The 14,495-nt window shown below is 37.6% G+C and overlaps 2 protein-coding genes and 1 long non-coding RNA gene across 5 annotated transcripts in view; 1 reads left to right on the plus strand and 2 right to left on the minus strand.

The window, feature by feature from the left end:
• cep85l (centrosomal protein 85, like) overlaps positions 1 to 14,495 on the plus strand; it is an 87,404-nt gene that overhangs the window by 43,781 nt on the left and 29,128 nt on the right. The gene's annotated exons all lie outside the window — the stretch shown is intronic.
• Positions 1,323 to 5,063, minus strand: pln1 (phospholamban 1). Its single transcript, XM_073856319.1, has one exon. It carries the CDS (start codon positions 4,983 to 4,985, stop codon positions 4,827 to 4,829), a length of 159 nt encoding a protein of 52 aa, XP_073712420.1. The 5' UTR covers positions 4,986 to 5,063; the 3' UTR covers positions 1,323 to 4,826.
• LOC129430116 (uncharacterized) lies at positions 1,323 to 11,264 on the minus strand. Its single transcript, XR_012358727.1, has 3 exons — positions 10,792 to 11,264; positions 5,070 to 5,151; positions 1,323 to 2,312 (listed from the first exon to the last, which is right to left on the minus strand). It is a non-coding gene; the product is annotated as an uncharacterized lncRNA (long non-coding RNA).

The raw sequence follows: 14,495 nt of genomic DNA on the forward strand, positions 1-14,495 counted from the left end.
ATGATGATTACAACTATGGCTATTATAATATAGATATTTATAGCCAAACCAGTGTTTTTTTTTAAACAATTAATACAATTCCTCTGTTTATTATTTATAAGGAGCGCATATCAACACGTTTTATCACGCAAAATTAACACTGAATAGATGGCAGATGAAAAATACTATAGTCAGGGTTCCCACGGGTCCTTGAAATTCTTGAATCTTGAAAGTGCTTGAATCTATTTTATGCAATAAGTTTTCTGGAAAAAAATCCATATTATTCCCTGTGTATGTAATGTAGGATAATATAAAATTTCTAGCCTTTTAGGCACACGTGCTAAACTGTTCGCTTTAAATGCTTTTATCTTCTGTATGCAAATGTTTATTCATACCAAAATGCTTTTTTGCATAGTTGTGTTTGACACATGAAAACGTCTCGGGTTACGTATGTAACTGTTGTTCCCTGAGAAGGGAATGGGACGCTGTGTCTCCTTTGCCATAATTCCTGCCTCCCTGTTACACCGTCTATGGCAATATTTCAGATAGCGATATACTTCCTGGCTCACGCGTCACCCTGTCTTTGTCGTTAAGCCTCACCATTGGTTGAATTTGATATACACATTCAGACGCACTTATCCTTGGAGGCGTCCCCAAAGTGTCACCGCGAGTTCCCTCGAAAGGAACGGTAACAATGTATCTTAAAAAGTAACACGATGTAACCTTGCTCTCACTTGAAATGTGTCCCCACATTTAGTCCTTGAATTTGAGGGTATTGGACCTGGAAAGTCCTTGAAAGGTCCTTGAATTTGAAGGTGTGGGAACCCTGTATAGTATATTATTGTATTAACTATGGTAAACTGTAGTATAATATAATATAGTCTTGAATTTGAGGGTATTGGACATGGAAAGTCCTTGAAAGGTCCTTGAATTTGAAGGTGTGGGAACCCTGTATAGTATATTATTGTATTAACTATGGTAAACTGTAGTATAATATAATATAGTTTAATTACTATAGTATACTATATTATTTCCTATATTAAAGTTCAAAACACTATAGCTTCTAGCAATTGTATTTAATATTATGTGACTTGTGCACAATTTAATGCAACTAACCCTAAATCGAACCTTTACCCTTTAGTAAGTGTATGTTCTTAATCATTATTACACTCTAACATGGACACTGCAAAAATAAAGTGTAACCAAATTTTGTGTACTATAGTAAATGTCATTGTTTATGCTGTAGTGTTTTTATGTGGGTTAGTTTAAAAGTTTTATTTGGTGTGTGAGGTGATTTGAGCAAAAATGTCTACTAGTTTTTTAGTCCCAGGTTTTTTTTATACTATATTTTTGTATATGCTTAATCCTGCTTATGTTGTTTTTATATCAGTATCAGTCAGTGGCCACTAGAGGGTGCAATGATATAGGAAGCAGTAATATGCTGTCGGTCTCGGTTCAACTGCAATATATTTTATATAGATGAGCTTATCGGCTTTTGCTTCTTTATTATTATTTATTGTAGCACTTCAGTAAGCTACTAGAAAATGCTGAGCATGTGTAAAGTGCTGTAAGCAATCTTTTTTATAATATAACCTGACAGACATCACTGAAATAGGTGTCCTGACAAATCACACCTGTCTCGAAACATGTTCTAGCCAGAAACTACATAGATAGAAACACTCTCTGCCTGTCAATCATTTTGCATCACCCTTATTAGTGGACGGGCTTTGGGGAGAGAGAGAGGGTGGACAGAGAGAGATTGCCCAATAGATCATATTGTTTACAGCATATTTCAATTGGTTTAAGAAAGATAATATAAAACACCTCAGCTGCCCTTACGGTACATTCACACGGGGCGTAAGCGTTAACGCTTCTCATTATTTATTTTTAATGGGTGACGTAATGCGTTGCTGAACTGAATTGTGGATCCGTCAACGCACCAGAAGATGAACACTTCTCAACTTTTCAAGCGCCAAGGCGTGCGTCAGTCAATCAGATCGCCTTATGCAAATAACCTAGTGGGAGCCAGCCAGTTACGTTTATGCAAGACCGGAGCACTGTGATTGGCTGTTGGCCATGTTTCAGACGTTAACGCTTTCGCCCCGTGTGAATGCACCGTTATTCTAAATCCTGATTATTTTGGCGATCACATGACTGGGTCACATGAGCTTGACCAGAATGAGCATGAGCAGTAGAGCCACAACGATGAGCAGAAAGTTGAGCAGCAGGTTTAGTCCTCGGTTAGTGGTCAGATCCATACTGAGCAGGTGAAGACTTGACTGGGTTGGAGAATTCGGGTGTAGGTTGATATGTGGTTGTGCAGTCGTTGGGTCCTGGATTTTGGAGGATAGGAGGACGAGCAGGTTACATTGCGCCGTGATGTCTCCACTTTAGCCGTGGAAAGAGATAAACATGATTGACATACTGATATGAGCTGACAGAAGACATAATTTGAAGACATTTCATAATAATAATAATTACTGTTGTCAGCTTAACTGTCAGTCAAGTCTCATGAAACCCTTCAAGAAATGTAAATAAATACATGCAACTAATTGATAATAACCAATTATGAAAATAGTTCATCACATGCTCCCACATCAGTGTTGTTTTGGAGAGCGGACACACATCCGCTTCATAAAGCGCGAGCTGTGGGCTCATAAAGTTAGTAAAAATTAAAAAAAATGGCTTTTGCACTTTTAAAAGTTCCCGCAAATAACCTAATTTAGGATTTTATTTAGCTATAATACTGTAAAAAAATAAGTTGCACTTACATTTTAAGTTTAAGAATAATTCATTTTAAACTTTCTTGACTAGTAAGGAGTTGCTATAAATTATAAAAAAATTAAGTTTACTTAGTTATTTCAACTTTATTTTTACTCCTCACTAGTCAAGAAAGTTGAAATTAATTGTAATTTAAAATACATTTATTAATAGGGATGCATCGATAGGATATTTTTGGACCGATACCGATTTAAACAGACAACTTCTGGCCGATACCGATATTAAACACTACTAATAAAATACTATACAGTTGGTCTATTAGCTAGTTTATTTCTGCATCAAATTATTTTTACTAAAAATGGATTTAATCTAATTAACATTCAACTGACCAACATAATAAGAGAGGCACAAATTAAGCTAAAACAAATATAATAAGACAGCATAACAACCTTCAAAGGTGGTTTTTGTTATTCAGCATTTATTTTATTAACAACATTGGCTCATTTTTTACATATAATGGATTTCTTTATGCAGTTAAGTAATAAACAATCGGTATCCGCCTTTCTCGTGCTATTGCCGATATGCCGATGGTTTCAAATTCATCAAAAACCGGCCGATAAATATCGGCGGCCGATACATCGGTGCATCACTATTTATTAATTAATTTTTAAAACTTAAAAAATGTAAATGCAACAAGGAATTTTTACAGTAAAATGTAGGTTTTTATCAGATTAGTCGATTAATCGGAAAAAATAATCGTCTAATTAATCGACTATGAAAGTAATTGTTAGTTGCAGCCCTATTATTATTTATTAACTCTTTCCCCACCAGTATTTTTAGAACCACTTTCAAACTAAAAAAAGTTTCATCCGATCTTCATTTGTTATCTTTAAATCACCTCTCAAATATGGGTCGGATTCTTCAAAAATACCAAATTTTAAGCAAAAAGCTGAGATAATTGCATTATTGTGAAGGACTTTAAATAGAATATGGATTGCCGTAAAAACACGTCATTGGCAGGGAACTGTTTTCTCTGGCTTGGAAAGAGTTAATGACGTTATCGTTTTCCAATTTTTCAAATTAAAGAAATGAGAACACAAGACTTATTTTGCATTACAGTAATATGACTCGCATTCATACTTAATTGTCATTAAAGTGTCACAATAAATTATATTTTTTATGCCATTTGTTTCTTTTATTTTCTTTTTGGACCGAGTGTGACATTTTCCCGACAGGTTTCATGAGATTCACCCAATCTGCTAATTCCTCATTATGAAAATTAATGATTTATTCTTGTATATATGTGAATAACCCAGTTAGTAAAGTGGAAAATCAGCAAAACACAAAAGCAGCACACTTTTATTGCACACACGTGATCATATCGTGTTTATTGAGCAAGTGAAGTCAAGTTTGGCACAGTGCATAAAGACAGATGTCATCTCGTGGCCCACAGGTGACATGCAGTGATGGGGTGGTGACAAGAAATGGAGATAAATGCATGCAGCATCAGTTCACAGTGATGATACTGGAGCTCCAAGGCCGGTGTAGTTGTTATAAACTACAGGAGCACTTTCTTGTTTTGTTTATTATTAACATTATTAACATTGCATTAGTGATAGTCTGTTCCTGTTTATCGGCCAGGCTGATATCAACCAGTATTTGGGTTAGTTTTGATTTACGCATTGGTTGTTTTACAAAAGTGTCTACTAAAATCAACCAACAGCCTGGTGGATGCGTAGTACAACATTTTCAATATTCGTGTTATTTGCTACACTGTCACTGGGGCAATACCCTTTAAAAAGGTCCCCATGTGTACCATTAGGTACAGATATGTATACATTTGGTACCTCCAAGGTGCCCTCTTTAGGTGCAAAGGTGTATTTTTTAAAAGGGTAACCCCCCAGTGACAGATAGGGACCAATTTTGGACCACTTTTTTTCTCTGACTGTAATATTATCAGCTTTTAACCACTCTGCTCACTTACCACTAATCTATAAGCTATATAACTTCTCTTAATGTTATTTACAAACAATTTAGACAAAGATCATGCTGTTTACAACATGATTGGCCCCTCTGTACAGTCCTTCACCCTTATTGGCTCAAGGAAAAACTATGGCCCCTCCCGCTCACATTAACAAGAAAATGATGTAGATGAGAAGCAGGCAGATGAGGATGAGGCAAAAGTTGACGAAGAGATCCTGCATTTTTTGCTTGGCCTGCTGGGGAACCTCCATGGTGGACGCTCGCCGAATGGCCGCCCGCGTTATGTGCTGCACCTTCTCCATGCTGAGGCGGGCTGTGTTTTAGTGCACAAAGAGGGGAGGGGTGCAGAAGAGAGAGAGAGAGAGAGAGAGGATGGATGGCAGTACCGCAAGGTGGAGTGGCGAGCCGTGCAGGGAGGAAAGATGCTGGTTGTCGTGGAGACGGAAGAGGTTATCCGTTGATGCGGGGCTGATGGGAGGAAGGAAGAAAATGAATGAGTGAATGTGCACCCAATAATAAAACGTGGCAGTCATGCAGATTTTGACTAGTTGATGTTTCAAAAGATCAAAATTCAAAAGGATCCAAGTACCTCCAAAGGGATTTTGTAACCTTATGCTCAAAAAAAAAACTTAACCAAAGAAGATTTTACTGAATATTTGACAACCCTTATTTTGAACAATTGCAGTATGAGACTTTAGTCCCACGTATTATTTCACATAGACCTTTACATAACTGCTTTTACCGTGTAGGAGTGTGCGTATATTTCTTTTCATTTCTCAGGCTTCGAATAAATAAAAGAAAAGCTTTTAGGAAGACATTTTAAAGAGATGATTTTCCTTGTTACAAAACAACCTAAATCGGGATTTAGCACTTCGTCTCCTGCAGAAAGATTAGATAAAAGCATGTTTTGTCAAAAGATTGGGCGCCCTTGATTATAAGTCTACATGTTAGAGGATCTCTCCTCTTATCTATCGCGTTCAGACTGTTTTTTAATCTTGTCTCCTCAAATCTACAGGGAGGTTTGTGAAGATCCGCTTTTGCAGATGAATTTGGTATCGTCTCTTGTGTAACGTTATGGATACAGAAACACCTGTGGCCTGTATTCTCATGGGTTGTGGTGTGCTGTTATCTGTTCTGCCAAATGTTATTCTTAGGAATGACCTTTGATGGTCACGATATTCCATTTAAATTGTGGCCAGCCTTTACTCCGAATCCCTACGGAGCCTGAATCTATTTAACCAACTACAACTTATTGCCAAGAGGGCATTGGAGGCCTGGGATGTTTTTGCTGATGGATAGGCAGGCTGTGTCTATTTTTGCTATATGGGATATCTAGTGTTTTTGGAAAACATCAGCTTGTTGTTGAACGTAGCTTAGGTAGTAGAGGACTGTGCTAGCAACACCAAGGTCACCAAGTTTGTTTCCAAGGAAATACCAGTTTGCACTGAAAGTCAATCTGCCAACATGTAATGGTGGTCAGGGGAACCTAAAACGCTATTGAAGACCGGAGTCATTTGCATTCATTTTTATGCATTTAGCAGAAGCTTTTATTCAAATGAGGGAGCATTTAACATTTACTTAAAATATCTTTCATGGTGTTTGAAGAAACACTTTAAAAGTGTAAGAAAAGGTTTGGTGACCGTCGTTGGGCTTTCATCAGGGTAGACTGCTTATTTACTTGATTTAAATGAGATCGAGGCCATACGAGATGGATTTACTCATATCGAACTTTCCCAATTCAAGTTTTTTCCCTGAAATTCACTGGGATTCGAACCCACAACTATTGCGCTGCTAATGCAATGCTCTGCCAATTTAGCTACATGAACACTAACCTAACCATTGGCATTCGTATCAAATTAAACATGTTTGCCAGTGTCAATGAGGAAGAAGCTTCAGTAAATAAGTGAGTGACCACAGAGTCTAAAGTCTTTTCAGGCGCCCGGCGTAGGGGTCAAGTGATGCGAGAGATTAACGCTCTCCGTAATGATGACGGGCTCTGGAGAGATGTTTGTCAACACCACGGGCCGCGGGCATTCCAACACCCTAGTGCCTGCCCAAGGGTCGTGTCCCCGTCACTACTGAGAAAGATAATGTCATTAACATCATCTCGAGAGGGTATCGAGCAGGTCAATGTCCTCTTCACGTGTCCAGATTATCCTTCCTCATATGGTCATTCACGATAGGAATGTTCAAAATAACATTTTGTAAAACCGTTGACAAGTTGATTTGTTGGTTTTGAGCTCATCTGACTCATGATGGAATGCATTTCTTAGGGGTGTTTACATAAGACAAAAACATCTAGACCAAGAGTAAAATTGACATTATAGTCGCTTTTATCCAAAAAAAATTGACTTACAGTGCATTTAAGGAATACATTTTATCAGTGTCATCAAACCCATGACCTTTGAGTTGCAAACACAATCTCAGAATTTGATTTTGAGACTTTATCCTTTAAGAAAGACAAAATTTTATTGGATGGCTTCCATATTTCTGCTGTATTTTATTGTATTACAAAATTGCCTGTTTTAATAACAACTGTCATTATTTTATTTATTACTCCGTAAATTTTTTTATCCAATTAGTTGATTAATCGCAAAATAATCGTCTGATAAATCGATAATGAAAATAATCGATAGTTGCGTCCGTACATGATACACTTTTTAAAAATGCCAAATTCGTTTGTTGTGGGACCCTTAATAAAAAGTGCAGACAACGCAAAGTAGATATTTAGGTTTTTACCCAATTAGTCGATTAATCACAAAATAATCGTCTGGTTAATCGATTATGAAAATAATCGATAGTTGCGGCCGTACTTGATACACTTTTTAAAAATGCCAAATTCGTTTGTTGTGGGACCCTTAATAAAAAGTGCAGACATAACGTAAATATTAGTAAAACTCAATGTTTGACTTTTGCACTTTTAAAAGTACATGCAAATACCCTCATTAAGGGTTTTATTTAGCTATAATAAGTGAAAAATCAAAGTAGATATTTAGGTTTTTACCCAATTAGTCAATTAATCACAAAATAATCGTCCGGTTAATCGATTATGAAAATAATCGATAGTTGCGGCCGTACTCGATACCCTTTTTAAAAATGTCAAATTCGTTTGTACTGGGACCCTTAACAAAAAAGGGTCTACACTAAAAGTGCAAAAATGACATACAATTAAAGATATTTGTCTGCATGCATGTCTGCTGTCGTCGAACCGCAAGATAAATGCACAGCATGCTCATTACGAACCCAAAATATAAAAAGAAATCATGTAGATAAACTATTTAACTAGACGATTGTAGATCAAAGTAGATATTTAGGTTTTTACCCAATTAGTCGATTAATCACAAAATAATCGTCCAGTTAATCGATTATGAAAATAATTGATAGTTGCATCCGTACTTGACACACTTTTTAAAAATGCCAAATTCGTTTGTGGTGGGACCCTTAATAAAAAGTGCAGACATAACATACAATTAAAGATATTTGTCTGCATGCATACAATTGTACTGTCGTCGAATCGCAAGATAAATGCACAGCATGCTCATTACAAAACCAAAATATAAAAAGAAAACATGTAGATAAACTATTTAACTAGACGTTTGTTAGACACAGCTAGTCAACCATCAGCAGATTTCAGCGTGCACGGATATTTTTATTTAATTCTTAAAATATCAAAATCAAAAACGTAAATATTAGTAAAACTCAATGTTTGGCTTTCGCACTTTTAAAAGTACATGCAAAAACCCTCATTAAGGGTTTTATTTAGCTATAATAAGTGAAAAATCAAAGTAAATATTTAGGATTTTATCCAATCAGTTGATTAATCGAACAACAATCGTCAAGTTAATTGAAAAATAATCGATATTTGCGTCCGTACTTGACACTTTTTAAAAATGCCAAATTTGTTTGTGGTGGGACCCTTAATAAAAAGTGCAATACAAACATACAATTAAAGATATTTGTCTGCATGCATACGAATCGCAAGATAAATGCACAGCATGCTCATTCCAAAACCAAAATATAAAAGAAAACATAGATAAACTATTTAACTAGACGATTGTTAGACACAGCTAGTCAACCCTCAGCAGATTTCAGCATGCACGGATATTAGATTCAGATTTGTTTTTCTTTTTGAAATCTCTGAGGCCATCCTTTGGCAAAAACCTCATCTCATCATCATTAAAATTCACTGAGGCCGCCAAGAATTTAAGTAAAGCAAAAATAAGATGGAATCAGACCGAAGAAGGAAATGATGTTCAAAGCTGGCCGGAGATTTTCTCAAGCCTGAGCATGTTTATGTGCGTTTATTTTTTACCCTCTGCTGGCAATTTCCCCGTACAAATAAGTCCACTCGGAGTGCACTCCATTGCTTTTAACGCTGAACTTTCCATGATGGCATCACAGAGCAATGCAGTGCTGTTTTTTGGCTGGGTGACGCCTCACAGGGCATTACTGCTAAACAGGTAGGACCATGCCTGTGGTGGTCGATCTAAATACTATTCACATAAAAAATTCAGTGTGAGAATAACAATGCATTATAAATAGTGCAGTGGTTTTTTTACTCCCCACCCTCAGTGTACATTTATGTAACTACAGCACAAACTATCTAAAATATTTGCATAACGAAATGCTTCAGGCCTTGGCAAAAACAAACCATTTTGGATGTCTGCAGCCTGTGGCGTAGATCCTGTCTTTACTATGCTCCTTTGTACGCTGTTAACCTTTTCTGCTTTGCAGGGCTGCAGTGAAGCCGTCAGCTCATTTCTACTAAAATAAAGGGCAATCTCATTTCCCCACAGAGTGGAATTGTGGGATGTTTTGTGCGGGTCGGTCGCTTTAGGTTACGTATGGTTGATTTGCGTCCGGTGAACAATGTTTCACAAGTGCACAGAACAGCCATCGAAAAGACCAAAATCACAGAAATGTGATTAATATAAGACTCCCCAGCTGGCCACTTCATGCAGTACTGCGTAAAGTTATGAATATAAAATACTTCAGCCGGGACCAGGCAATGATGTGTTATTGTATGGGGCACAATAAAATTAAATTGCATTGCTTTATGTTCAGATTTTTATTAAAAACTGATAAATTGATCTTTCTCTGTCCTGGGTTGCACAATGCTAAATGTTTTACATCGTAAAGCCATAGAAATAGCAATGATGTAGGTAAAGAAATACACGACATGACCTAAAATTTAAATAATATCAAATTAACATATATTTTTATGTTACTTTAACTCAGTGCTTCTCAAATAGTGGGGCGGGACCCCCAGGGGGGGCTCGAAGCGACACCAGGGGGGGCGCGCGAGACCCCGGGGAAAATACTTTTTCAGGAAGTGATTTTTTTTGCACTGTCACTTAAAGACATTACACCCCAATCACGCTGATAAGCCGCTTGAGTTTTTATTATTATTTATTGATTATATTTAATTTAATTTTTCAGTATCAAATGGTCAAAAAATATTATACTTTAAATAAGGATTGTTTTTTTTCAGGCAAATTGATGCATTTTAAGTCTTTTTTGTTACAGACTAAAAAACAATGTTAATAAAGTTATTCTTTGTTGTAAGTTGATCGATATTTCTATTTTTGTGTTTTCTTTAATGTTAATAAGGATACAATGTTTTGCAGATGTGTCATTTTATAGACAAATTATACTATTTACAGTCGCGGCGGAGAGTTGGGGGTGCGAAATGTTTACTTCTTCCTAGGGGGGGCGTGACAGAAAATTATTGAGAAGCACTGCTTTAGCATAACAAATTAAGTTCAATTTCAACTTGTTTTTATAAGTTACATCAACTTATCACAAGTCAAAACTTAAAATAGTAAGTTGATTGACTTGCATAATCAAGTATGTATTTTCCTGCTGTTTTACCTCCGTGCACACTTACTATAAGTGGTTGTCATGCAAAAAATGTGGATTAAATTGATTCAGTATTATAAGGTAAAATATCATAGTACTTTAAAATATACCCCTCCGAAAAATACAATTCATTGATGAATGGAAAATCTACCTCTTAAAAACAATGAATATCCACAGCACGTTTTATTTTGTAAGAATATTTAGCTTATCCTTTTACCAAAAGAAGTGAAATTAGAAAATGTTGCGTACCTGAAACTGCAGATAGACAGCCAAAGTACTGAAGTTCAATCCTGTTGCTTTGATTTTACAGTTGGGAAGAGAAGGATCTGTCAGGGATGCGAGTTCAGAAGTTTATGGTAGGACAAATGAAGGGGTGGAGTATATGAGGAGGGGAACGAGATGCGTAGGAGGGCTCTGATCGCTCTCATTATTTCTCCCATCTTTTATTCGGTCACAGATGTATCCTCAGATATGAATAGCATGCTAAACATTGTCTCTAATGGAATAACTCTTCCAGCACATGCACAGTCACTCCCCCTTATCGATTAAAAAAACAACCTTGATATTACATTAAACTGTAGTGGAATTACATCAGCGTCTTTCTTAATACAGCTTCTGAATTAATGATTGCAAAACATACACATTTTAATTGTGCATATTTGTGACCCTGTCTGTGAAATCCACGTTAAAGTCTGATTTTACATTGTTTTTGATCTTTGACATGACCTTACACATTTATATTATATTTTCAAAGAATGTCTTTTATGTAGAAAAACGTTGGGTCAGGTTTTCACCGAATGGGTCACATTTGCTTCAGTTGACTTGGTTGAATTTACTTTGTAACTGTATCCATCTGACTAGACATTACAGTCAAAGAGGATTAATACAGATATTCGATTGATGTTGCGTCTAGAACAGGGTGTGCTCGAATGGCCGCTTCCAATGAGAAGATTGCTTACAAAATCTCCTAAAAGTCCAGAAGCCTCTATAAACTTCTTAAACCTGTGGTTAAAACTATTCTCTGGAGACCTTTCTTGAAGATGTTGGGTTTTTGGTCATTGTTTAAGGTCTATTTTGAGATTTGAGTTTCTTCTTCCTTATATGGAGCTTTATTTCTCTGGAGTCAGCGAAGCTCTTAGCATTATTAAAAGGGCAGCGATGTGGACATTAAAAACTGAGAGGGCATTATGATGACATTTAATTGCAGCTACGTCTGTGCAAACTCCTCTCTGCGAGGTCCAGACTGCCCCCACGCCCCTCCAGACCAAAACCCATTTCTTAAATGCCAGGTTTTCTTACTAGGCGTCTTCCAGGCTTAATCAAAAGACAGCCGGCTTCTCCAGCCACGACCATCATTTTTGGCTCTTTTCCATTGCATAGTACCCCACAGTTTGGTTTGGGTCAGGTCGGGTCAGCTCACTTTGGCTTGGTTAGGTTTTCCATTGAGTTTAGTAACACTTCGGAGTGGGAGGGATTATAGGCGTGTCATTATATTTGGGCCGCCTACTGCTGTGACATCATGTGAGAGCATCGTTGTACATTCCCATACATTCGTTTGTTTCAGCCACAACATTAAAATTGACCAACACAAATAAATTATTACTACCTAACTTTTGGTATCAGCTCGGGTCGCTTGGAACCTCGACCGAGATGGTACTAAAAAAAGTATCAGGTACTACGTACTGCACCCAGTGGAAAAGCCCCCAAAAGTAAGCTGACCCAAACCTTGGGGTACTATGCATTGGAAAAGTGCCATTAAATAGCATCACCTATATTTCCAGCCTGGAAATATAAAAAACAAGAATCTATTAATTTTAATGTTTTAACACGCAACCTTTTCAAGATCATCTCATAATGATGGTGCTATCGTTGTCCCGCTACCCTAATCCCAGTGAAAACACTGGATACCATTTGGCTCTGTAAAGGTAATACATGCTGTTCTTTATGCAAAGCTCATTTAAATGCAGTAGGTCCTAACGGGTGACCTTGCGGTACCTCATTTACAGAGCATTTATGGCACGTTAAAGCCTAGCTGCCATGTGCATGCATACACATTGTCCAATTGCCTGTTTCATGCCCTCTGGCCAGTGTTGGAAAGTTCGCTTGTTGGGCACAATACATTTAGGTCTCACCTCATTGTTCAGCTTAGCACACTCGCTTGCCGGATCCATCAGCTGTCAGCAGGACACAGAAATGGAGGTGCCTTTGGGTTGTGTGTTTGTACAGTGGACCCACAAGGTTACACTTAAAAATGAATGTCATTGCATTGTATTAAAACAAGTGGCAGCTGCAAACAAATAATGCTCGAGAAAATGATGAATGCATTTTTCCTGCACATTTTTGCAGTTTCTGTAAAACTAGCAAGACTCAAGGTTTATCTTAACATTTAAAGTCTAACATGCTTTAAGTTTGTGGTATACTAATTTCAAATAAATGCCATTTGCTGTTAGCCTGGGATAATCCAGACAACTTCCGGCTTTAACCAGGCTAACTTGCTATGATATTTTCATAAAAAATCCATTGGAATGGCTTGAAATGTGCAGCCTTGTACGATGCGTTGACATAATTTCCACTGAAACAGGAATTTGGGCGGGGCGTATTGACTGTCTCCTCCCCCTTTTAATACGACCAGTAGTGTGAAGTTTACCCCACAGCCTGGAATCCGATGAGAAGCTTTGTGCAGAGTGATGTCATAAAAATCGTTGATCCTTATTGGTGAAAGTGAGAGAATGTAATTGCTAATTTATAGACGGTTTCACCGGACGCACGCACTTTGGCGCTGTAATGTGTCTGGCCGGAACTTAACTTCGAGTCTCTGTTTGTTTAATGGTCTGGCTAGTGGCAAAACTGAACTTTGGACCTTGTTGAAAATAACAAATGTTATGGTTTCTTAAAGACGAGGGGAGACTATGCGAAGGGAGATTTGGCAGCTGATCTGTAACATTGTATACACTATATAGTACACATTTTACACAGTAACGTTAGCTCGGTGTAGTTATGATTTGAACTAAGATAGTCAACTTGTTGTTTATTTTGTTTGTTATCAGAAATAAACTTCTCTAAAATGGCTCTATTGTTATTGATTGTTTGCGGAAGTCTACCGTAAGTTACGTTTTAGGGTTGTGCCGATAAACGATAGTATTGTGTATCGACGATCATCAGACATATCGCCAATAGAGGGCTTTCATGACGATAGTTGGTGATGGTTATTATTATTTTCATTACATTAGCATGCGCATTGCGTGCTTTTCCTCGCATGAGAGGTTGTGGGCTTTACTTTGCGCGAGGGACCTTGTAATGTGCACGGATTCCTTCTCGCACGCAACTGGACTTAATGCGTGCGCATCTTGGACTCTTGCTCAGACCTGAATGCGTGCGGCATGGGCTCTTTCTAGCACCTGAACTTGCATGATTCGGACTCTTCCTCGCACATGAGCTTGTAATATGCGCGGCTCTGACATTTCCTTGCACTGGAGAGGTTGTTAGCGCGCACAGGGTTAAAACCAGCGAGTGTCTTGTTCCCGCTCCCTGGCACGCAAACATTTTTAGAGCACTTGGGTTTTAATGGCGCGCTTGGATTAATGGCATCAGTTTTAAGAAGGTTGCGGTCATTACAGTGTTTCCCTTGCTTCTTTTTTGTCCACCAATCAAGTGACTTGTCATAAATGAGTAAAAAATTAACAAATAAAATAAATGAGTAAACTACTGCCCCACCCTCCGATACTATCGTGTATCGTCGATCTCACAGGCTGACGATGGGACGATCTCAAAATGGGGCATATTGCCCAACACTATTACGTTTGTTTCATGAAAGCCGTTTGTTTATGTTGTCACTGTTGAAACCGTCTATAGTCGTGTGTAGGTTCTACGCAGTAGGCTGTGTTTAGCTTTGCTTAGCCTGACATGCACCCAAAATTTTAACACGGGATACTGCCTACTTCTGGTCTACATGT

This window comes from Misgurnus anguillicaudatus, chromosome 18 (assembly GCF_027580225.2).
Source record: "Misgurnus anguillicaudatus chromosome 18, ASM2758022v2, whole genome shotgun sequence".
NCBI classification, from domain to species: domain Eukaryota; kingdom Metazoa; phylum Chordata; class Actinopteri; order Cypriniformes; family Cobitidae; genus Misgurnus; species Misgurnus anguillicaudatus.

Excerpts from the sequence above, each read along its gene's own strand:
- pln1 (XM_073856319.1), bottom strand. The coding sequence starts at position 4,985 with ATGGAGAAGGTGCAGCACATAACGCGGGCGGCCATTCGGCGAGCGTCC.